The 23,999-nt window shown below is 39.1% G+C and overlaps 1 protein-coding gene across 1 annotated transcript; it reads left to right on the top strand.

The window, feature by feature from the left end:
- On the top strand, positions 1–23,838 carry slc26a6.2 (solute carrier family 26 member 6, tandem duplicate 2). The gene is made up of 20 exons (XM_079676797.1): positions 1–571; positions 883–1,018; positions 1,982–2,121; positions 2,284–2,394; positions 3,052–3,227; positions 5,946–6,110; positions 6,573–6,725; positions 6,838–6,920; positions 7,332–7,479; positions 7,566–7,679; positions 9,134–9,211; positions 9,657–9,752; positions 10,329–10,435; positions 10,543–10,612; positions 12,769–12,861; positions 19,297–19,410; positions 19,657–19,803; positions 20,122–20,176; positions 21,161–21,300; positions 22,824–23,838. Exons 2-20 carry the CDS (start codon positions 891–893, stop codon positions 22,845–22,847), a joined length of 2,142 nt encoding a protein of 713 aa, XP_079532923.1. The 5' UTR covers positions 1–571; positions 883–890; the 3' UTR covers positions 22,848–23,838.
- Positions 23,839–23,999: the final 161 nt, after the last annotated feature.

The following is a 23,999-nucleotide window of genomic DNA, read 5'->3' as shown; positions in this document are numbered from 1 at the left end:
ACTTCTGTTTAACGTCACTACGCACAGTGGCGAGCTACAGCATCGGTGGAGACTGTCTCACCCTGAGACAACTGAAGGAAAGAGGAGATAGGGAGGAGAGAAACATTTATATGCACAGGTTTTTTGGTTGTATATTTTGTCAGAGACTCCTCTCTGGGATTATAAAATCAAACCTGGCTTTTGTCTGTTGGCGAAACATGATTTCTCTTTTGATACCACTTGGACCCGCTTGGATCTGAAGGAAGGATCTACAGCAGATTCAATCAGAAGCCAAGGGACCTCTGCACACAGGAAGGATAGCTTTTTTTTATCAAGAGGGATGTGCCATTTTATGATTTGAGATTTGTTTTGTTTTTTATAAAGCTGGAATATTTGCATTAACCACTGACAAGAAATAGACCTCGACTTGGATCTATTTTCTCAGCGCCGGAAACAATTATATTGATCACAGTCAACTTGCATATTTTTTTTCTCAGGGCTTCAGTAGGTCCGTGGCATTTAAAAAAAAGATATAACAATTATAAAAACTTAATTAAGGCTTTTTTTGCTGACACAGCTTGAACACAAAAAGGTAATTAACATCAACAAATCAAACCCTTCAGTCCCAAAAGGATCGTGATTAGGACCTGAATGAACATGGACTTATCAAATTATATTCTTTACAGCTGTTATTATGCCAGAACAATATTAAGATTAAAATATTAAAGATATGGTAATGTGTTGTGAATTTAAAATATATATTTGAATGTCTATTCTAACAACATGGGAAACACTGTTAAAAATACAATTGCAGCATTTGAGCAATAGGCATTGAAAAATATAAGAGCTGGATTTTCTGACTCAACAAATATAGAAGCTGGTAATTGTTTATGTTGCTGCTAGATTTAGCCATGGAGGAGAGGAGACGAGCGGGCTACAACGTTCAGAGGGAAATCCTGGACGAAGGAGCCGTGGATGAGATGGCAGAAAAGTCAGACTCAAAAACATCTTTGTCCGAGAAGCTTAAAAATTCAATGAGGTAAAGTTTGCTGCATCTCAACTAATCTCTCTAAACATACTGAGACGTGTTCTGTCCTTTATATGTGCATTTTGAATCAAAGCATAAAGCACTTGGGACACAATGGGAATAAATGAGTCTTCAAACACCAGATATTGTATTTATATACTTAAGTCATAGAGCTGTACTTGTTAATTATCCCCAGCCCCTGATAACTTAGACTTAATTATAACAACAATTTTCTCTTAGTACGTAATATGACAGTCAGCAACTTGTGCAATAAGACATTTACTATATCAAACAATACCATGGTAACATTTTATACTGTCTTTCAACATTATATACTTTATGTGATTCCCACTTTGCTATCTTAATACAGACAACACTTAATCACAGCATATACTGTATTTATCTGCCGCGATTAAGCATACATGATGCCCCTTTAACTCTTTGTCATTATTTGCTCTTCTATCGATGTATACCTCTAAATGTATTCCTATTTTTGTACTTATCTTTATCTGCGCCTAATTTTGTATTTGTGCTGCTGCAACACCTTCTTACTTCGAAGAATCAATAAAGGATTATCTTATTTTACGTCAGATTATTTTTATTATCCTGTTGCAAAAGCCTGGCTATGCATGTCAATAGGTCTTTCACTCAGTAGTTTCACTTTTGTCCACATTTTAGATTTAAAGTCAATCACAAAATGTGTTTTTTGTCTGAGAAAAAAAGCTACACGTCATGTCTTTTAAATGTAGGAATAGTTTTAAGTTCTCGAATGATTACAAGAGGAAGCAGAGAGGATAAAGGTCATTTATTAACTTTTTGTTGTAAAAGGATGAAAAAAGATAGGTCAACATTAGTGGCAAAGTGACAATGGCCTCAAGGTGCCTTATTTTCAGACTTAACACGTATGCTGATACATGTCTTAAGACAATTCACAAAATGATTCTGTCTCTTTTTTTCTCTGATACACACACTAAGGTGTTCTGGTCCCAGGGTGAAGAGCTGCCTGCTGGGTAGCTTTCCTGTTGTATCGTGGCTGCCTCGATACTCTATCAGAGAAAACGCCCTGGGTGACCTGGTCTCTGGAATCAGCGTGGGAATCATGCATTTGCCGCAGGGTGAGGCTGGAGGTTCAGGAGATCAGTGTAGTGGAGGAGTCATTTGGGGGAATGAATGGAATGATCATTTATTTAACATGGTAAAATGCAGATTCTGCATTACCCTGATATGTTGTTATAAACCTTTTCTGTACTTACTATCTCCATATGCTTTCCTTGCAGGTATGGCCTATGCCCTGCTAGCATCTGTTCCTCCAGTCTTTGGCCTTTACTCCTCCTTCTACCCCGTCCTTATCTACTTCATCTTTGGCACCTCCAAGCACATCTCAATCGGTTTGTACTTTACCCCTTGCTGTATCTGCACACAAGTTGTTTGGAGAAGGGGGATTTAATCCATCAGAATGTTGTTTGGACAAAAAAAGAAAAACGGATATAGGTTAACAAACAGTCTAAGGATATTCATTTGTCCACTAAAATCTTTTGGTTTTTAAGCGTTAATACACGTTTGACATGCTTGTTTTTAAAGCTTGAAAACCTGGTCTCAAATAAGAATAAAAACTACTCTGATAATATAAAAAATATCAGCATTGCACTTTGAAGATTGTGTTAGTGTGGTCTGATCAGACTTGAACAGTGGCATCTCTATGTCAGCATGAGCACATAAAACCATACCATTTAATAAATAAATCAGTTTAGCATGGTAGACTTGTGAAGATGTATCCCTGAGCCACACAAGTGCCTCTAATGCCTTGAATATGACATTTATCTTTGGAACCTTGCCTGCCCGAAACGTATGATCCAACTTCACAACTCCTTTTTTATTGCTCATTTCGAGGTGTAAATACAAAATGGGCAAATACTTAAAAAAAGTAAATGTTGAGAGAAACATTAGGTTTCTTTTCAAAGGTTCAAAATATCTCTCAAAATGTCCAATGTATTTTTGAATGCTGATTAAAAATGTGTGTTTATGTCTCTGTCTCCTTTTTTCAGGAACATATGCGGTGATGAGTGTGATGATAGGAGGGGTGATAGAACGATTAGCCCCAGACTCCAACTTTATGGATTGGGACAATGTGACCAACTCTAGTCAAGTCAACTTTGACTTACGGGATGCAGAGAGGGTCCGAGTGGCAGCAGCAGTAACCTTCATGTCTGGAATATTTCAGGTACATTTGTGTTTTTGGATTCTCTGATTTGGAAGTGAAATATTTAGAATGTATCTTCTCACTGGGTTTTTAATGATTATTGGTAATATATGCTATCATAACTATCAAAACGCTGTTGTTTGCAAGAAATGTATGTTTGACAGCTTACATCTTGCAGTTCTCTCTGAAAATAGCCAGTAGCCTACATTAACAAAGGCTTTAAGCCTTATAGGCTTATTCATTTCAAGGAATTGTATTGTTTAAAAGCATGCAGGTGGGCTCTAAACTACATTTTCAAACCTTCCATATCAGCATATAAGTACTAGCCTTCACTATGACCTTCAGCTAGAAAACTCCTTTAGAAACAATTTGATTACTAACCACAAACGCTGGGGTTAACCGCAATTAAAACCAAAGAAGAAGGAGGAAAATATGTAAACCGGTGTCTGAGCATGCGCAGCAGGCACCGTTTAGTTGCGTGTGCGTTCTCAGGCGCTCTTCAGAGAGCACTGCAAGTAAGTAGTTGTCAAACATACATACATGCCAACCTTTCCAAATCCAAAAGAGGTACAGTAGGTTTGCGCGCGGCAGATGTGCTCGCCCAAATTAGGTAATCAGAATGAATGGAACCCCAGTAATTACATGTATAAACCATGTATTTAACATACATTGCATCATTTTATGCATTTTTCAGAAAAAGTGGTAGTTTGGTAAACAGTGACATCAACGACATGTCTGGTCTGTAAAATGCCCGAAAAGTAAAAGAATGGGAGATAAATATCCCAAAGTCTCCACATTTTATTATATTTTTAATGTGTTTCTGGTCCTCTTTCAGTTGAGACAGTGTAGAATAGATGAAGGATGTGTCAGGATGTAGAACTCTTGTGTGAACATTGGATAAAGCCAGGTTCATATTCTTGTTTCATGTTGATGACATATTAGAGTCAAAGGTTTGCACAGAGCGAAATATATTTGTGTTGCGCGATATATCAGAAAATACTGCATTAAAAAAGTCATTTCCTGCATTTTTCTACTGATAAAGTTTGATATAAATAATGGACAGGCTTTCAGATTGCTGTAGTTCACTAAACAGAGACATTAACGACATGTTTGGTGTTGAAAATGTCAGAAAAAGTGAAAGAACGGGAGATAAATATCTCAAAATTGTATTATATTTTGTGTGTGTTTGTGGTCCTCTTTCAGTCGAGACACTGTATGATGCTTCCGGAAAAGACCAAACACTGGATGTCTTTCAGTCGCCAACATGTGTTTTCGAGACACTGATATTGACGGGGAAATCCTGCAGGACTCAAATGCCTCGTCGGGGCTAACGCTGCCTTTCCCGCAGCGTTACCCCCGGTCTGCACGTTGTTTCCCTTTCAGAAACACAGAGGACTGTTTGTGTGATGCGATCACGCTGCAAACGGTGTCCACCAAAAGTCGAGTCCAGTGTCTATGGAGTGTCATTTTTATTTGTTATAGTTTGGGAAGATTGAAAATCGGTAGGGAAAGCCAGCTGAGTCGGTAGGCGGTAGAAACATGTCAAAAGCGGTAGACTACCGCCCAGGTAGGGTTGGCAGGTACATCTCTTGCACATTTGGAAGTTCTTATTATACACCCATGAGGCGCTCAGGTGAATTGCTGCTGAATTGCAAGTTTTAATTTTCACCATTTTGTGATATCTTTATAAAATAATGATAAGGTATTTGGTAGGTTTCTGACAGCTGGCTCGCTTAGCTCGTGCTACAGTAGCTAACGTTAGCTAAATAATAGCATCGTTCGTGTGTTTACATTTAGTCTCTGCTTCTTCTTTGTATCTGAAATAGGTTGTCTCTTTCCGAAACATCGGCCCCTTGGATTAAATTAACTGGTGAAAGTGTGCATATATATATGCAGTGGTGTAAAGTAACATTGCTCAAGTAGCCTACTGTACTTGAGTACAATGTTGAAGTACTTGTACTTTTCTCGAGTATTTCAATTTTTTGCTACTTTGTACTTCTACTCCACTACAATTCAGAGGTAAATGATGTACTTTTACTCCACAATATTTATTTAGTTTCCTTTAGTTTCTTTGCAGATTTTGATTAAAAAAACGTGAAATATAATCAACTCTTAAAAAATACTTTAGTTACACCTGGACTCCTGGAGTAACATTCACGAGCTACCCTGCAGTATACAAAGTCATTCAAACTAGCTACACCTTTACCAGCTTTGATAACACTTTAATGCATCAATAATTATAAAACATATCATATATATTATTCTGAAATGGACCAATCTGCACAATGAGTACTTTTACTTTTGGTACTTTAAATATATGTTGATGCTGAATCTGATACTTTTGTACTTTTACTAGAGTAACATTTTGATTGCAGGACTTTTACTGTAACAGAGTATTTCTACACTCTGATACAGTACAAGATCTGAGTCCTTTTTCCAGCTCTGTTTATATAATGTATGTATATTCCGCTCTGTATCCTGCGAGAATGTGCTGATTTCATTTCTCTCTTGAGCTATTATGTGCTGTAAATTTTCCGCTTGAATTATTGGATAATGGAATAACTATAAAATAATGACAGCATCAGTGCTTAGACTGGTTCACTTCTGAGGAAAACAACAAGCGATCTGTTTTCTTTGCAACAGTGGCACCAATAGGACACGTTAGATGAAAGAAAGGTAATCTGTTTTTACTTTTACATTAAGCTTGTGTGTGTTTTTTATTCTGTATTATGTCTGTAGATTATACTCGGTCTAGTCCAGTTTGGTTTCGTTGTGACCTACCTGTCTGAACCGCTGGTCCGAGGTTACACTACAGGAGCTGCCATCCACGTCATCGTGTCCCAGCTCAAATACACCTTTGGCATCAGCCCGAGGAGATTTAATGGACCCTTCTCGTTGATATATGTAAGAAAGATGACATGCTGATCACCTGCTTGCTTCTACATGGTTTTTATTTCTAAAAATGTGTAAAATAATTGATATTTCCAAAGCAATTTAGTTTTTTAGTCAATGTCAACTGTAAATCCTAGAATTTCATCAAGCATCATGTGCAGGGAAATATAATATCTATAATAATAATAATATTTATCTGCAAGCTTTTATCTCAACAACATGAAAGCTATCATGTACATTTTATTCTGCCTTGTGATGACCGTCAGCACTACTGGCTTTATCCTGTATACTGTATACTGTATACTGTGTAATATAGCCAGTAGTGCTGACGGTCCTCTCCATAATGGACCAGAATTCAAAATGCACACTGTATTTTCCTCTTTAAATCTTCATTTATGTGTACTACTAATTACCCTTATACTTTCTTATATAAGCATTTCATAAACCATCATGTTATTATTTCTTTCTTTCCAGACTGTGTTGGAGATATGCTCTATAATTACAGAGACAAACATTGGTACTCTTGTGGTCAGTATCGTCGCTATAATCGGCCTCATACTCGCTAAAGAGCTCAATGCTTACTTGAGTAAAAAACTACCTGTTCCTATACCCGTAGAGCTGATTGGTGTAAGTATACAAAGACTTATAATATAATGTATTGACATTTAGTTCCTTGCAAGTACTTGCATACTTACATACACTTACATCCAATAACACATATGTGACTCTGTTTCTACAGATCGTTGTTGCTACAGTGATCTCCTGGCAGGTTGACTTGCGGGCTAAATATGGAGTGGAGGTGGTGGGACTGATTCCCTCGGGGTGAGACGCACACACACAACAAACTTAAAGGACTGTGTGATTACACGTGAGAAGGGAGTGTGACATATTAGATATATCTTGAGTCTTCTTTTTAGTGTTTTCAAAAATGACTTGCTTTAATGATAATAAAAATCTGTAAGTAACCATGATTAATCACAAGTTTGACTAGTTTTTACTTGTATTATGGGGTGAGATAAATACATGGTTGGTCCAGTTCCTCCGCTTTATTTGCCTTTTCACTGACATGCAATTCATAGTAAAAAATCTGCGGTACATTTACGGTGGGAAGTTGGGGTTGAACTTGGCTATGTGATGAATTTGTGTATATTTATTTTAAGGTTTCCAGAATTATCGCGAGGGTTCACACATTAACGTTGAAAACCCAAATAATTTTCTATCCATTTCCACCAGCCTCCAGCCGCCGGTTCTCCCGACCGCCTCCCTGTTCAGTCAGGTGATCGGGGATGCCTTCGCTCTGGCTGTGGTTGGCTACGGCATCGCCATCTCACTGGGAAGGATCTTCGCCCTGAAATATGGATACAAGGTGGACAGCAACCAGGTAGGGAGAGGGTGGATGGAGTCGGAGTAAACTGCTCTTTCAAGGCGTATCTCTTGTATATAAACAGGGTGTTTTCTTTGGTTTAGGAGCTCATTGCCCTGGGTCTAAGTAACTCCATTGGGGGGATTTTCCAGTGTTTCGCCATCAGCTGCTCCATGTCCCGCACCATGGTTCAGGAGAGCACAGGAGGAAAGACTCAGGTTTGTATAAGTGGACATAATGCTGCCGAAGTGCCCATGAGTAAAACATTGTGAGAGTGCTCTCTGTATAATTTCTGATATTGGTGAGCAAAGTAGGTCTGACAGTATATGAGACAATTACTTTCTTTTTTAAATACTAGCATATTTTACTTTTAAAGTGTCCAATATCACACAAATTATTTTCTCACCTACCCCTGGAAGTATCCATGCAGATAACAAAAAAACAAACAATTTGCTTGGTTATACTTAGACAGTAACGGCCCGTCCACACAGCTGTGTGCGTTGAAAGCTTCACCATTCACTTTGAATGGGGTGACGTCACTTTTCGCCAAACTGCATTGTGGGAAGCGACGCGGAGTGTTGTTGGCGTGGCTCGCTGCAAAAGTTGAGCAATGTTCAACTCTTGACGCCTCGGCAGAAGCGTCAGCCAATCGAATCATATGCCAGTACAAGTTCTAGCCAATCAAACCCGCTGCTTGTGTTTCAGGGGCGGGAGATTCATGTGATGGGTTGTTGGTCGAGTTTCAGACACGCCCGCCGGCATGCGACAACGCACGCCGCTGTGTGGACGGGCCGTCAATATATTTTGTAGGGGGGAGAAACTTGTTTATATTACATAAATAACCATATTTTACTTCACACTCTTTTTAAAATGTCCACTGTATACATTGTATGCTGATTTTGTATCGTATGTAGTACTTAAACGGTCTGGGAGTACATTCCCTTAAAAATCATCATCATCAGACACCTGGCCTAAAACCCAAATCATCACATCAGGGATGCTGCTTTTATTTTATTTTATTATTTAGAATGCATTTAATTTAACCTTCTATTTGGCCATTACCTGTACTCGCTAACGATGCATCTTAATACAGTTAAAAAGGCTGGGATATCTTATTTCCCAATTCAATTTAATGATATTTGATTCTTCTCTTAAATGCAGTCCACAGAGCTGAACACATTTCAACAACACTTAGAGACATGCTGATTGGTTTGCATGCCTCGGATTCTTAATAACTTGACAAGGATTTTTCACAAGATACTTTTTCTTGTCAGTGTTTTCCTCCCATCACTTTACTCTGCCCATAGCTCCAGAACTGGGCTATCTTAAAGGTTAAACGAAATGTAAAAAAAAACCTGTAACGTTGCTCTGATAAGTGGCATCATTAAATATCACTTAGGGAATTGATTTTCGCTCACATCGTTGAAATCCACCTACACAAACAGTTTAGCTGAGAGGCTAAACGATTTAGTCAGACAACACCATTAATCAGCCGAGGAGTGGAGAGGCTCTAACTGATGATGCCTCGACTCCTCCTCTCATAATCACGTACCTATTCACGATATTAACCATTACATCATTCATCTTTCCTTCTTCTTCTCTATCTCCCCTTCCTTGATCTCTCTCCTGATTTCCATTCATCATGCCTCTATCTCCCCTTTCTTCGCTGCAGGTTGCTGGAGCTCTTTCAGCCATAATTATCCTTTTCATCACGCTCTGGATTGGAAGACTCTTTGAAGATTTACCAAAGGTACACAGTGCATGTGGATGTTCACATATGTGCTGAAGCATGTGGGTCCAAGAGAATGTTTTTGTCAGATGATCAAAATATGGGCAACAGCTGATGTTGGGTTGCTTTAAGATGGATAACTCTTCAGCTTCAGACTAAAGCCACTGGCTACTTTTGAAAACAAATGATTATAACATCAGGGTTCAATTAATTTATCACACTTGTATTTGTTAAGTTATTCATCTGGAACAATACCTTTTAATTTCTGTAAAGCACTGTTACAATTTAAATATCATAAACACTGCCATTTAGGGGTTTGACTCTTAGCCATTTGTTTGCAGTTTATTTAACAAGAACACATACAACTTTAAAAATCCCTGAGAGGTTTATCTCAAACTAGCTCACCTTCATGTTTTAGGCCTCAAAAGTGATCCATATAAACTCTTATATTTGACTCACTGTGCAGGCAGTGCTGGCCGCCATCATCTTTGTTAACCTCCATGGCATGATGAAGCAGTTCCTTGACATCCCTGCGCTGTGGAGGAGTAACAAAGTAGACATGGTGAGTATGCTAAGGAAAATAAAAGAGTTTTAGGAACATACATTCCTTCATATTTTGGTAACAATATGTACTGCACCAATGTGCATATCTTCCCTGAGCTTCACTAGTCATTTGTGAAAGTTGTTCAGACAAACAGTTTCTTTAATGAAAACTTTTCAGAACAGGATATCTTTTACACAAAATGATATTGCCTATTCTTCAAAGATACTGTGGTATTCGGACTTGCTAATATAAGCATGATGTTAGAAAAGAGTCTTAACATGCTAAGCAGTTAACAAGCTAAACTTTGAATACTTAACATTAGCAGTAATGACATTTTATCACAGCTTAAGGAGCTATTTGCTTGGTTTGTGACAAATTGTGAGAAATATGCTACAAATGAAATAGCAAATGTAGGCTATGTTTTCTCATTCCACACATGACACAGTTTACAGTATATGCAACAAAAGCCCATGTAGTAAATGAAATACACCTGAGACAAATTAGCTTAAACTGATTTGGCTACATTCAGGATTTAGGTAACAACGCTAGCAAAGTTTTCTTGTTTTATTTCACTTGTTGCTTATCAATCTCCAGCTGGTCTGGGTGGTCACTTTCATCTTCACCATACTCTTCAACCCTGACCTGGGACTGGCCGCTTCCATCGGCTTCTCCATGCTCACCGTCATCTTCAGGACTCAGCTGTAGGAGCACATTTTTACACACTCACAATAAACACACATAACGTTTGTTTGGTAGGAAATTGTTTCAAGTTAAATATTAACCCTCTTTATTGTTGTGTGTACTCCAGACCAACATACTCCATTTTAGGGCAGGTCCCAGACACTGACATCTACAGGCCGTTGGAGGGCTACAACCAGGTATGGCACAATATATTTAAATAACCTCTAATTGGTGACTAATGGCGCATTTCCACTACAGCGCGGAGCTCGCTTTAAGCGTGCCGTGCCTGGCCCGTTTTTGGTTGCGTTTCCACTTGGCCTAGTTCCGGCTAGCGGGTACTATTTCATCGTTTTTCTGGCCCCAAAATGGCGCATTTCCACTACAGGATACTCAGCCCGACTCAGCCTGGTTGTTGGCCCCGAAAGAACCACGATTTTATGGGGCCAGAAAAACTGTGAAATAGTACCCGCTAGCCGGAACTACGCCTGGTGGAAACGCAACCAAAAACGGGCCGGGCACGGCACGCTTAAAGCGAGCTCCGTGCTGTAGTGGAAATGCGCCATAAAATCGAGGTTCTCTCCGGGCCAACAACCAGGCTGAGTCGGGCTGAGTATGCTAAACTAGAGAGAGAATTGCTGACAAGGGGGCTACAACTACAACAAGATGAACATATCTGACCGTGATTTAATTTTAATACACGTTTCAAAATAATTCCGAAGTAACAACATACTGATAGCGGTTTGTAAAAACCATGAATTAATGCTTTGACAAGTCTGCAGACAGACGGCAGGCGAAAAACCTTTTAAAATGCGTGTTTTCTGAATGGAAATCGGCTAAGCTAACGCAGTATATGCTCCGACCGTCCACACTCACAACAACGGCCTACAGACATAAATAAACCAGCGACTGTATTCACCATGACACAGGCAGTCTGTGGTTTGTACTTGTTTAACTTCTGTCTAGTTTCTGAACAGATATGAGGAGCTGTGAGCTTGAGCGCCAACAGCTAATGGCTGATGTTGTTTTTCTGTGGTTCGCATTGAAGATACACTGCGTTACTATAGTTACTGCCCCAGCTACTAAACTGTAATGGAAACACAGCATAAAGTGAGCCAGTCCTAACAAGGCCTAACGAGGCCTAGCCATATCGAGCGAGGCCCTGTAGTGGAAATGCGCCATTAAGTGACTAATGTCAGTAGGCTAAAGGTTTTAAACACACACTTAGGAGTATATAAAGCCTACTGACCTTGTGTTTCTTTTGTCCCCGACATTATAACCAAGAGTCAAATATAGAGGTGTTAATGGGAGTTATGTTCCTCTCTGCGACTCAGCAGAACACACTGCGCTGTTGAAAAACAACGCTGCATTCCAAATACAAACCATTTTATAAAGTATTATTTACTAACTTCTTTTATTTTTATGTTTTTATTTCTAACTGAACTACTTCCACTGTTGGGATATCTTTATTTTTGAAGGTAGAAATCTGTACCTTTCTGTATGTGAGACAATAATATGAAATATCGGTGAAAATGAAATAATACAACATATCAGAGATACTCCATTTCTCACTGTTCTTTAATTGATAAGATAATATAAAAGGCACCGTTGTGTTTTTTTTTGGGTTGGGGGGGGGGATTTTCAGGACTTATTCAAATCACATTGATAAGATATTTAAATAAAAGAGCAAAGAAACAATTTAGACCAGACAACAAGTACGTTTCTCTTATGTGTTGAAGGTACATCTAGATTTAAAACCACCTGAAGATTTTTTTTTGTAAGCTTTTTGGCTATTTGTAATATCTTACCATCAGTAAGTTTCGTTCCTCATGACATTCCTACTCATGTTTTAAGCCTCAAGCGTCTTGTCTCTATTGTTGGTATTTATGGCCTGTCGAAACGTTGACAACCATTGTTTGAAATTGCCCTGAAAGTTGGTGCCCTGAGAATGCTTTCTTTTTTGACCCCCCTCTAGGCCACAGACAGCTGTGGTAACTAGTTACTGTAATGGATCACTTGTCTTGGTGAAATGTGGTCCCCTGAGGATGAATTCTGCTTGATTCTGTGTTCGGCTGTTGTTCCCTCTACCGCCACCATAAGGGTTTATGTGAGATGTCTCAATCACAGTTGGATGGATTGCTTTAAAATGTTGCACACACATCCATATCCCTCTCATTGTGGATTGTAATAACTCTGGGTTTAGTGATAATAAGCTTTTTTTTAGCATGCTTACACACAACACTAAGGTGGTAAACATGTTAAACAGCAGAATTGCTTAACATTAGCTTGTTAGCTGTAGAATTGACCCAATAGCATGTTTAATGAAATAACTCACTAAGTGACCTGTTGGTTTCAGGTGAAACGGGTGCCAGGGATTCTCATCTTCCGTTCCTCTGCCACTCTCTACTTCGCCAATGCTGAGATGTACCAGGAAGCCCTTGGAGAGAAAGTGAGGCCACACACACACTCACACGCTGTGGTTGGAATGTATTTATCAAATGTGGATAGAGAATCAAACCATTCAGCTGTCTTTGTCGTATTTTATTTCTTGCAAGAAAGTTCAGTCAGTCATACAGAGAGCATACAGTCTGCAGAGTGGAAGATGAAGAATAGAGTTTGGGTTGCATATTCAAACACAGAGAGAGTAGAAAGGGAGGGGTTGAGCTTGGTGATAATGAAAGGAGCATTCTGGAAGTTAGGGAGTTAGGGAGGCCATATCAGGATGTTCTCAGTTCACCTGAGTTGAAGGTCATACTGTTGGTGCACATAGACTGTAACTAACAACACTGCAACAAAATCTTCTTAATAAGGAATCTTCCCAAGCTTAGCTAAGAAGTAGTAAATATAGATAAACATTAGCAAATAAGAATCACTCAATGATATTATTAAAGTAAGTAAGTATAATATTTGTCTATTACACACACACACACACATACACACACACACACACACACACACACACACACACACACACACACACACACACACACACACACACACACACACACACACACACACACACACACACACACACACACACACACACACACACACGCACACACGCACACACGCACACAGACACAACCTTAACCTACCTTATCATAAACCTAAAACTGTTTCTGAATCCTCAAACAGAAGTGAGAACTGGCAAAATGTCATCACAAGGACACACTGGGTTAAAAATGCATAATGTATACTTGTGGACCCCCCCTGTATCATACATACAAACACAAGTTGATGGACACACAAGCAGAAATGTATACGGACATGTGAACACACAACAGCAACACACACACACAAATAAATAAACGTCTAACTCCAATAATCTCCTTTGTCCCATTTTCAGTGCAATTATCTCCTCTCTTACAAACATTATTTCTGACACACTAATAACAGATCTGACATTTCATCATTTCACATATCATGTCCGTGACAGGCATTGTTAAAAATGTCACCACACCTTTATTCCCCTCTCCCTTCTTTCGCTAAACTTTTGTTTAAACACTCCCCTGATTCTCTTTCCTCCCCCCTCGTCTTCCTCCTCGTCTTCTGTCACAGCTCTTTGGGGGGAAATGGGAAGACAAATTGTGGGAAGGTAAAAACACAATGACAAAAGATGGAGGTGGGGTGAGAAGCCGAGATTGAATACGAGTGGGACATAATGGAACGTCTCATTCATTAAGATGTCAGCATGTCAAAGCCGCTGGGTCGCTCGTTTCTTTCTAATCTTTGACTCTTAAACAAGCCTCCATAGAGCCGTCGTTGACTGGCAGAAGCTGCATGTCTGGTCACAAGATGAGGAATGCCCACCAGATTAACTATAGCAAATGCTCCTCTCACTGTTATTGGCTGTTATAGGCCTCCATCGGCCATCATGGATGCAACTACTAGCCTTACTGAATTGTTGTCTATGTTTTCTTCTGAAATCATATTAATGGGTGATTTAAATTGGGACTGGTTGAGTGATAAATCTTCACAGTTTAAGCAGGTTTGTGATTCTTTGAACTTAACTCAGCTTATTGATAGTCCCACTAGAATAAACCCTGCCAAACCCAATAACGATACCCTTATAGATGTCATTCTAACAAATGCAGCTCATAAGTATGTGTCTGTTGGTGTTTTTCCTAATGATATCAGTGACCATTGCACTATTGCTTGCGTTAGGAGCACTAAGTTGCCCAAAGCCAAGGGCCTTATTGTCCTCAGGCGCTGCTTCAAACACTTCTCTGAGCAGGCTTTCCTACACGATCTGGCGGAGGTTAAATGGCACTTCATAGCGTTAATTCCATCTGTTGATGTTGCCGTCCAATTTTTTATTGATCACTTTTTATCGATTATTAATAGACATGCCCCCCTTAGAAAATTCAGAGTCAAGAATAGGAACACTCCATGGTTTACTAGAGAACTATCTGATCTAATTCATGATCGAAATAAGCGATGGTCTTTAGCTAGAAAGTCTAACACTAGTGATGACTGGCTTCTTTTTCGTGTCCTCAGAAATAAATGTTCAGCCCTTATTAAAAAAGCTAAAACTGATTACTATCTGAGCTTAACCACTGATTGTTTTAATGACCATTCTAAGTTCTGGAAAACAATTAAATCACTTCAGAACAAGAAAGTTTCTAGTTTCCCACAAAAACTGAAGGTCAGTGATTATTTTATTTCAGATTCAGATGGTATGTCTAATGCTTTCAATGCTCACTTCAAAAAGGCTGGTCACATTTTTGATGAGCAAAGTCATGACTCTCTAAATGGTCGTACTCACAGCCCTAGTCAAGAGATGAGCTCCCCTGTTTTTGATTTTGCTTCTTTCTCGGTCTCTGAAGTCTTACAGGGTTTGCACTCAATTGATCCTAAAAAGTCTGCCGGGCCTGACGGCCTCGACCCATTCTTTTTAAAAATTGCAGCTCAGATTATAGCACAACCAGTAACTGATATTTGTAATCTCTCCCTGTCCACTCACACACTGCCAGCTCTGTGGAAGCAAGCTCTGGTATCGCCCTTCTTGAAAGCTGGTGATCCCACTGAGTTAAATAATTATCGTCCTATCTCAAATCTTTCTATGTTATCAAAGATTCTTGAGTCCCTAGTTTCTACTCAGCTAAAACTTTTTTTAAATTCACACAACATCCTTAACCCTATGCAATCTGGATTCAGATCAGAGCACAGTACTGTGACTGCCAGTCTGAAAGTCTTAGATGATATCAAGGCTGCTTTGGATAACAAATCTGTTTGTGTTGCATTGTTTATTGACCTAGCCAAAGCATTTGATACTGTAGATCACCACATTATGTCTAATGTTATGTTGGTGTCTCGTTTCGGTCATAATGCCATTTGTTGGTTTCAGAGTTATCTAACCGACCGTACTCAATGCGTCAGGTTGGGTAGCACTGTCTCTGACCCTGTCAACTTGGAGAAGGGCGTTCCACAGGGCTCTATTTTGGGGCCTTTGCTCTTTTTATTATATGTAAACAATATTTGTAATCAGATGCAATTTTCTACCTATCATATGTATGCTGATGACACTATTGTATATTCATGTGCTCCTTCTCTGGACATGGCCGTTTCCAATTTAAAATCTGATTTTATCACGCTGCAGCATGCACTTCTTGATTCCAAACTGCTTTTGAACAGTAAGAAAACCAAAGCAATGCTTTTTGGTCCCAAGTCAGCGTCCTCTTGCCTCTCCATTGACACCCTTGATGGCGTCTCTGTGGAGTTTGTTGATATCTACAAATATCTTGGCTTTTGGTTGGACAGTAATCTGAACTTCAAACACCATATCGAAGTTCTAACAAAGAAATTGAAATTCAGTCTTGGCTTCCTTTACAGACTTAAATGTTGTTTTTCAACTTCATCCCGTAAAAGGTTGGTCTCTGGCTTATTCCTGTCCCAGCTGGACTACGGTGACACCATTTATAGATTTGCCTGTCCCACTGTCTTGGCCAAACTTGACCCACTCTACCATGCTGCACTGCGTTATATATCAAATGCACTCTATAGGACTCATCATTGCACACTGTATAGCCTAACTGGATGGTCCTCACTCACTATGCGTAGGATGCAGCATTGGTTTTTATTAATGTATAAAGCCATTTTAGGAAATCTTCCACTCTACATATGTGCCAGATTTGCTCCAGTTTGTGACTTTTACAACCTCAGATCCAGTGCCTTGATACGGTTCCAGGTTCCTGCTGTGCGGACTGAGGCTGGAAAAAGGAGTCTCTTTTATTATGGTCCTTGGTCTTGGAATGACCTTCAATCACGCCTCAAACTGACGGCACTTGTTTCTATAGCCTGTTTTAAATTGAAGTTGTCAGAAGTCCTTACCACCAGCTGCTCTTGCAGTAATAAGTAGTGCCTTTCTTACTGTCCTAATGTGCACAATGTAGTAACTGCTTTTTTTCGTCTTTTGTTTTCTTAGTTATGTTCTCTGTATTTTATATGTTTGTGTTATGTGTTATGTGTAGCGTTGCTGCCTTCTTGGCCAGGTCAGCATTGTAAATGAGATTTTATCTCAATGCTTTTTATCTGGTTAAATAAAGGTTAAATAAAATAAATAAAATTCCGGTCATTTTTGGGGTTTAGATTATGTCTTTGTTCTCCACCAGTCTTAGTGGTTTGAATTTTGGGATTATTTTATGAATAATAGTGCAAGGTGCTGGGAGAATGTGGGATCATTCACTGCTTGTTCTCACAGGCAAAGCTGAAAGGGGATATTTATGCTGACATTGCACACATTATTGATTTGTACTACTTTCCCATCATGCTATTAAATTGTCCCAATGAATGAATGTCCTATAAACTCCTTAGAAGCGTTTTAAAGATTTTAATTGCTATCAATTTAGTTTTGAAGAAGTAGGAAGGCTTAAATGGCTGTTATAATTGTGATCCGCTTTGCAATTGTCATACTGATATTTTATTCAGGGCATCAAAAATAAGCATTGAAGATCTGATTGGCTCTGGACGAGTGATGACCATGACCATATTTCTGTCATTTCCATTTCCTGGTTGGCCATTAGTCCTTAGTTATGGACAATTGTGTCATGTACAGACTGTGTATGAAAAATATATAAATGTGGGGACTTGGTTATTTCCTTACGACAGCTCAACAGAAACAGATAAAAGACAGGTTCACAGTTGTTCTTGTCAGTCTTCAAACACTAGTCAGGCGCAGCTAAGATGATATGTCGAGCCGTGCTTGTGACTGAATGTTGTTGGCCTGTGTACAGAACAGTATTTGTAGTATAGTATTTTTATTAGCGCTATACGCAGTGTTGTCATTTCATTTTTGTGGATGGGAGTTCAGTTCAGTTTAAAACATTTTGGCATGAATGACAAATGAATGACATAGTGTTAGCAATACAGATAACATCATTAAAGTAAATAGTTTCTGGTCTTTACTGTTGATTCAATAAGGTGAGTCATGACAACTCGGGATCTGAGAAAGTTCTCTTGTGTTCTTTAGGCGTGGGAAAACTCATTGCATTTCATGTTTTACTTACAAGACAGAAACCCTCCAGCAAATGCACCAAACATCCTGAGCATGTAAGACATTTCTTTCAGCGGCTGTCATGCAAAAGCCTGTGGACGATCAGGTTCCGCTCTGCTGGTTTATGGTTTATTTTTGGACTGAAGACTTTAGTTTCTTAGGACTGGCTGAACAAGCTAAACTGGCTGAGAAAGGTTTGTCTTCCTATGACTACCTTTGAGCCTTACCACCCAAAATGACTAAAAGCATGGCAACATTTTACATGTCTTCCTCTTATTGAGTTGAAGGTCTCAGAATCATCTAACGCAAACTCATTTATCAAGACCCTTCCTTTTAATTGATTGGTCATTTTTGAAAAGGTTTAACTTTACATGAATGTGGAAGGAAATACAACAGACAGACCTCTCCTTGTCCACCTTATCCAGCTTAAACAATGTAGGAATCTTTATATCAACATACCCAAAAGTTTTTTTAAGTCTCTTGGGAAGATAAAGAAGACAACGAAGACAACAAAGTGCAGTTAGCATCTAACCAGGAGTGAAAAATAAGCAGTAATTGCAGTGTATTGTATAGTATAATATGCGAACATATGACAGTGTGAAGCTGACAATTGAGCGGCCCGACCAAGCAAGGAGGCAGAGAGAGAGAGTTAAAATATAACCCGGTGTGGGCATTTATTCATCACTGTGGGACATGATACACAGCCTCAATATGACTGTCTCATGTGAAAACAGTCAACAGCAACAAGGATCTCACACACACTAACAGGAAAACAGAACCTAAATACACACAGGACTAATCAAACCAACAAGACACAGGTGAGGGGGGAGGAGACAACACAGGGCACCAGGTGAACACAATCACCAGCAACAGACAAGACGGGAGGGGGAACACTTTACAAAATAAAACAGCAAACAGAGACAGATAAACTGAAAAATAGACAGATCGCGACAAATAGATGCATAAATTACATGTATATTCACATTCTTCCTGTGCAATGTTTTGGTGTAGAACAGATCAACATACTTCGCCAAATATGAAGCTATATTATCCGTAACGGAGGCCGAGATCTATGGCCCCAGAGATCACCTCCGTTACAGACAGATATAAAAAGACTTCAATCAGGTTATGAGTGGAGGGGCAACAAGCTCCTTCTAAATCTGCTGGTACTGGTACTGAGGTACGGAATAAAGCTCACATTGGTTTAAAAGAGCTCAAATTTGGTTTGATAGAAATGATATATTCTATTATTCCATTTGAAGCACCTACCCACAGGCTCCGAAGAATTGGTCCAGCTAAAATAACTCAAGAGTTAGCATAGTGTGACTGGCTGAAGGAAATCTGTACGTAATTCAGTCTTACCATGTCATTGTCTTTTGATGCTTCTTTTAGTCCGGTATCGACATTACCAAGTTCCTGTCAGCAAAGAAGAAACTAGAGGCCAAAAGGAAGAGGCATGAGAAGAAAAATGCCAAAAAAGCTGCAAAGAATAACGCAGTGGACATGGTGAGGATGACCATAGACATATTAAATGTCTATACAAAATAAGAGGTTTTTTGTCCGTCTATATTGGAAAACTTTGATTGATAAACAGAAATATAAGCTAACCCTAACACTTTCAAACATTCCTGACACTAAACCTTGATGTTCTTTAGTTACCACTTTTGATTGCCAATCACCTTCTTAAGCTTCTCATTGAACTTGAACCTCTAACGAGTGTCTTTGCACTGTGCCATGACTCCCCCCGTACAGGAGGAGGTGCCAGAGAGGGAGAAGCAGAAGGACATAGCCGTCATTGAGGTGGAGGATGAGCCCGACCCCTCTCTCCCCAGAGCCATCGTCCTCGACCTCAGCCCCGTCAACTTCCTGGACACTGTTGGGGTCAAGGCGCTGCGCAGTGTAAGACTATGTTTCAAATATGTATTCATCATTTTGAGAAAATGACATTTAACTGAATTGTTGTCTTCCAAACGGTTCCAAGAAACAGCCACTACTTTTGTAATTATTTTTTAACTGGCCTTGGAGGACAAGGCAAACACTCTCAAACTGTTATCTTTGCTTTATACATTTGACTTTGCGTTTCTCAACAACTAGAATTTTCTCTCCTGTCTTTATCTTTTAGCTCCTTGGGCATCCAATTACTGTAAATGAAATTGTCAGACTAATGAAATGATCCCCAGTCTGACCTTTACATTTGTGCTTGTGTGTCTATTCCAGATCCACAAAGACTACGGGGAAATCGGTATAGAGGTTGTCCTCGCTTGCTGCCAAAGTAAGTTCCTCTGCAATAATAACATTTGAGTGGATTTCTCAAAACACAGAAATATGTTATAGAGGTTATAAATATGTTGAACACCAACACCAGAGCAGCTATACCCTTTACATAACTTCATATAGATCTACTTTCTGTATCAATGTTACCAAGAAAAGAAATGATCCTATCTGTTTTGAATCTATTAAAACTGCATTTGCCTTTATAAAATGATTTAAATCCATTTGACTGAATCTTCCATTGTCATCGTTAGGGATCTCCTGACATTTTGATCATAAAATGAGATTTCTTCGTCCCAAATGCTGTAGAACTATCAAGCATCTATTTATCCATTAACATTCCAGACCCACTTAGCCACAACCCATTTGGATTCATTCAACAACACACAATGTTATTTTAGCTGCTTGATATTATGGAAACATGTATGTGAAGGAAGTAGTTTCAGTAAACACTATTCCATGTTTTCCAAATCTGGAATATAAGGCAATTTGGGCTCATGAAAAGATTAGTATGTGTCTTAAGGATAACTAAAAAAGGAAATACTGAAATCTGGCTGCCATGGTTGGGTTATTGTGTCGAATAAAGCATCAACCCTTTGACTTTTTACATTGTAGCCCACAAATGTGTTTTCTAGCTGGAGAAAATGTGGGTCTCTAGGGAAAAACTCTTTCAACCATAATCATCGAAGGCGTCCAGTTTATTATATTACTAGGATCAGCAGCTCTAAACATGCTGTTGAAAGAGCATATGTATTGTAAGTGTTAAGGCTCGCAAAGGGACGGTAAAAGATATTTACGCGGCCATGACTTACAACGAGGATCAATACACAGGAGGACTATTCCTCTCTTTCTGACTCCTTTTTTCTTTAGGTTCTTGTTTTATTTATTCAACAACCTTTTTGTTTACTTTATCTTCTTTGATAACTCTCTATTTCTCCCCTTAATTTCATTCAAATTCTCGTCCTCTTATACTTGTGTTTTCCAGCTGGTGTGGTGGACAACATGCAGACTGGAGGTTTCTTTAATGACAAAGTGACAAAGGCCTGTCTCTTCTCCTCCGTCCATGATGCCGTTTTGCACTGTCAGTCTGCCAGGACGCACAGCCAAGATGAGGCCATGTGCTGTGTGAGTATGCACACACTCAATCAGATCACAACCAAAAGTACTGAACTGTGCAAGTTCACTTTTTTTGATTTCTATAAAGTTACTCGACAGGGGATATACAAGACGGTACAAGACTGTTACTATAGAGAAAATCCTATCTAGAGGCATAACCATATTACACTTATTGTTGTCCTAATAAGGAACAAAACCTTGCAGCATTATTCAATTGGAAATGCGGTGGTGTGTATTAAATTAGTTTTATAAAGCCTTTCCAATAATGGCTACAGAACTGCTGTGCTCCTTGAAAGTCACAGTTGACTTCTCTACTCAAAACAGGATCAACACACTGACATACATCCTATAAAGGTAATATTGTAAATGTGTTAGTGAACAGTTGCCACTTCACATTGAGTTGACATGGAGTAACATTATCATTAATTATCATCCGAGTTCATTCAGCAGTCAGTGGTGTGGGGATGATGTATTAAACTCTTAATATCCTAATGGACAATGATTAAAACGTTTCTGGTTTGGTTCATTGATCCTCAATCTGCAGCGTGGCCTGGACTGCTGATTGAAAAGGAAATGGGATTTACAGTGAAAAACTGTATTTTATATATATACATATATATTAAATGTATTTAGATGCAAATAGCTTTTTGTTTTTCATACACAAATACTTTATTGAATGGATCTCCATCATCAATCCGCTGTGACATATGGTATTGTGTTTATGTTAATCTAATGTATACACCTGTGCTTGCAGGGACGACTGTATATCATTCAGTGTGTGCTTTTGTTTTAGTTTTACTGTTTAGTTTGATGCGTGAATTTGTTTCTGCTCCCATAAGAGAGATCTAACAGAGAACAAAGACGAGGCACTGATCCATGAAAAACAGTTTACAGGAGCAAAGGCTTTTCATTGGGGAGATAGGGAGCTCACACACACACACACACACACACACACACACACACACACACACACACACACACACACACACACACACACACACACACACACACACACACACACACACACACACACACACACTGTTCCATGCATACAGGCATATGCAAATATCTAAATACATTCATGCATACAGATTCATATTTGCTGCCCATAATGTATGAGCACAGGAATGTACATGAGAGAAGCAATAGGTGGGTTTGGAAGTCCATCTGGCCTATAGTGTATCTCCACTTCATTCCATTTCACAGAAGCATTTCCCCCGAGGCACACCACAAATTCAATATGTAGCATTGAACGTAACGCAGTGAATGCATCAAACCAGAGGGCAAAGTAACAAATAAAGATTTGAAATGATTTGAACAATTATTTTTAAGAGAGCGGCCTGCTTAGAGACAGTTTAAAGCAAAAATGTTCACAATCCTGCTCTGTTCCTCCTCATTAACCTCCAGTGAGACGTTCATGCAGCTGCAGAGAACAAGAAAAATCTTGACGGCATTTTGACAATCTCCTATCCTCTTCATCCTCTTACTTTGTTCCTGTCTTGTTTTGATTTCTCCTTTCTTCTGTTTCACAGGAGATCCCATCGACACACTTGTGAGCTGTGAGAGGAACGATGGAGGTTAATTTGACAGAAACAGTATGAGCATTTTATCCAGTGAGCTCCACAATTCTGGGAGTCACTTACACTCCAACTTGCAGTCACACACACATTGTAGCAAAGAAAATTACAACTTAGTACAAACATGCAGTCTAAATCGAATAATAGCTTAAGCACACACAAACATTAAGAAACATTCAATCAGTTTGACTTTATTCAGTAACAAAGCATACTTGCTTGGAGGGTTTATGTATGATAAAATCTGCCAATGTCCATGTACTAAGTCACAAGCCTTTCATTGAAAAGGATTGTTATGATCCTCTCCAAAAAACAGTTTTGTTTTTAATTTCCTGTGAAGACGCGTCAACTTGGTGACGCAACAACAGGAAATATCCAAATACCTCCGGACTGATGAAACTGATGCCTCCCATATGGAAGCAGGGTGTTCTCCCTTCCTGTCTCACTGCGGCCGGCAGCTTCAATCACAACCAGTCTCCCGTCCGCACGTTGTTTATTTCCAAATGTGTTCAGGGAACTTGTTTATGCTGTATAAGGAGTTGTTGATGACGCTCATTATAGTAACTCAAGCAGGGAGAATGTAGCAGTAGGAACGATCACAGAGGAAATCAAACCCAACCACCCCAGATGTTCCCATAGTGTACCAAACAATAGATAATATTGTTAACCTGTTGTGACCGTGAGTCTCTTAAGAACATTATTTTTTACAGATACAATCCATTGTGTGTTGATTAGAAAATGTAAAGCCACACATGGCTATGGAAACGCAAATATGATTCAGAAATTGATCACTTTCATGTTCGCTGTTTTATTTTTGGAAGAATAAGAAATGTCTGTAAACAGTTAGAGAGGTGTCCACCAACAGCAACAACAGCAGTCCTCTGGTAACTGAAACCAGAAACAATGAGTCATTGTTTATTGGAATTGTAACACTGAATCATACTTAGTTGTAATAAAAAAACACTATTTTACAGTATTGGCTTTCATTTAACATGCATTTTATTGTCTTGGGCGCAAGGACTAACATGTTTTTCTCCATGGAGTCAAACAAATAATTAATGTCTAAAAGAGACTTGAGTTGCTTTCCCCCATTACCATTTTTCTGTCCCGTTATATGTGAACTTCCTTTTCCTT

This window comes from Notothenia rossii (assembly GCF_949606895.1).
Source record: "Notothenia rossii genome assembly, chromosome: 4".
NCBI lineage: Eukaryota > Metazoa > Chordata > Actinopteri > Perciformes > Nototheniidae > Notothenia > Notothenia rossii.
This window is presented reverse-complemented; position numbering and strand designations above follow the sequence as displayed.

Coding starts and splice junctions, on each gene's coding strand:
- slc26a6.2 (XM_079676797.1), top strand. CDS start 891: ATGGAGGAGAGGAGACGAGCGGGCTACAACGTTCAGAGGGAAATCCTG. Junction 19,411..19,656: donor AGAATAACGCAGTGGACATG/GTGAGGATGACC, acceptor CCCCCCGTACAG/GAGGAGGTGCCAGAGAGGGA. Junction 21,301..22,823: donor AAGATGAGGCCATGTGCTGT/GTGAGTATGCAC, acceptor TCTGTTTCACAG/GAGATCCCATCGACACACTT.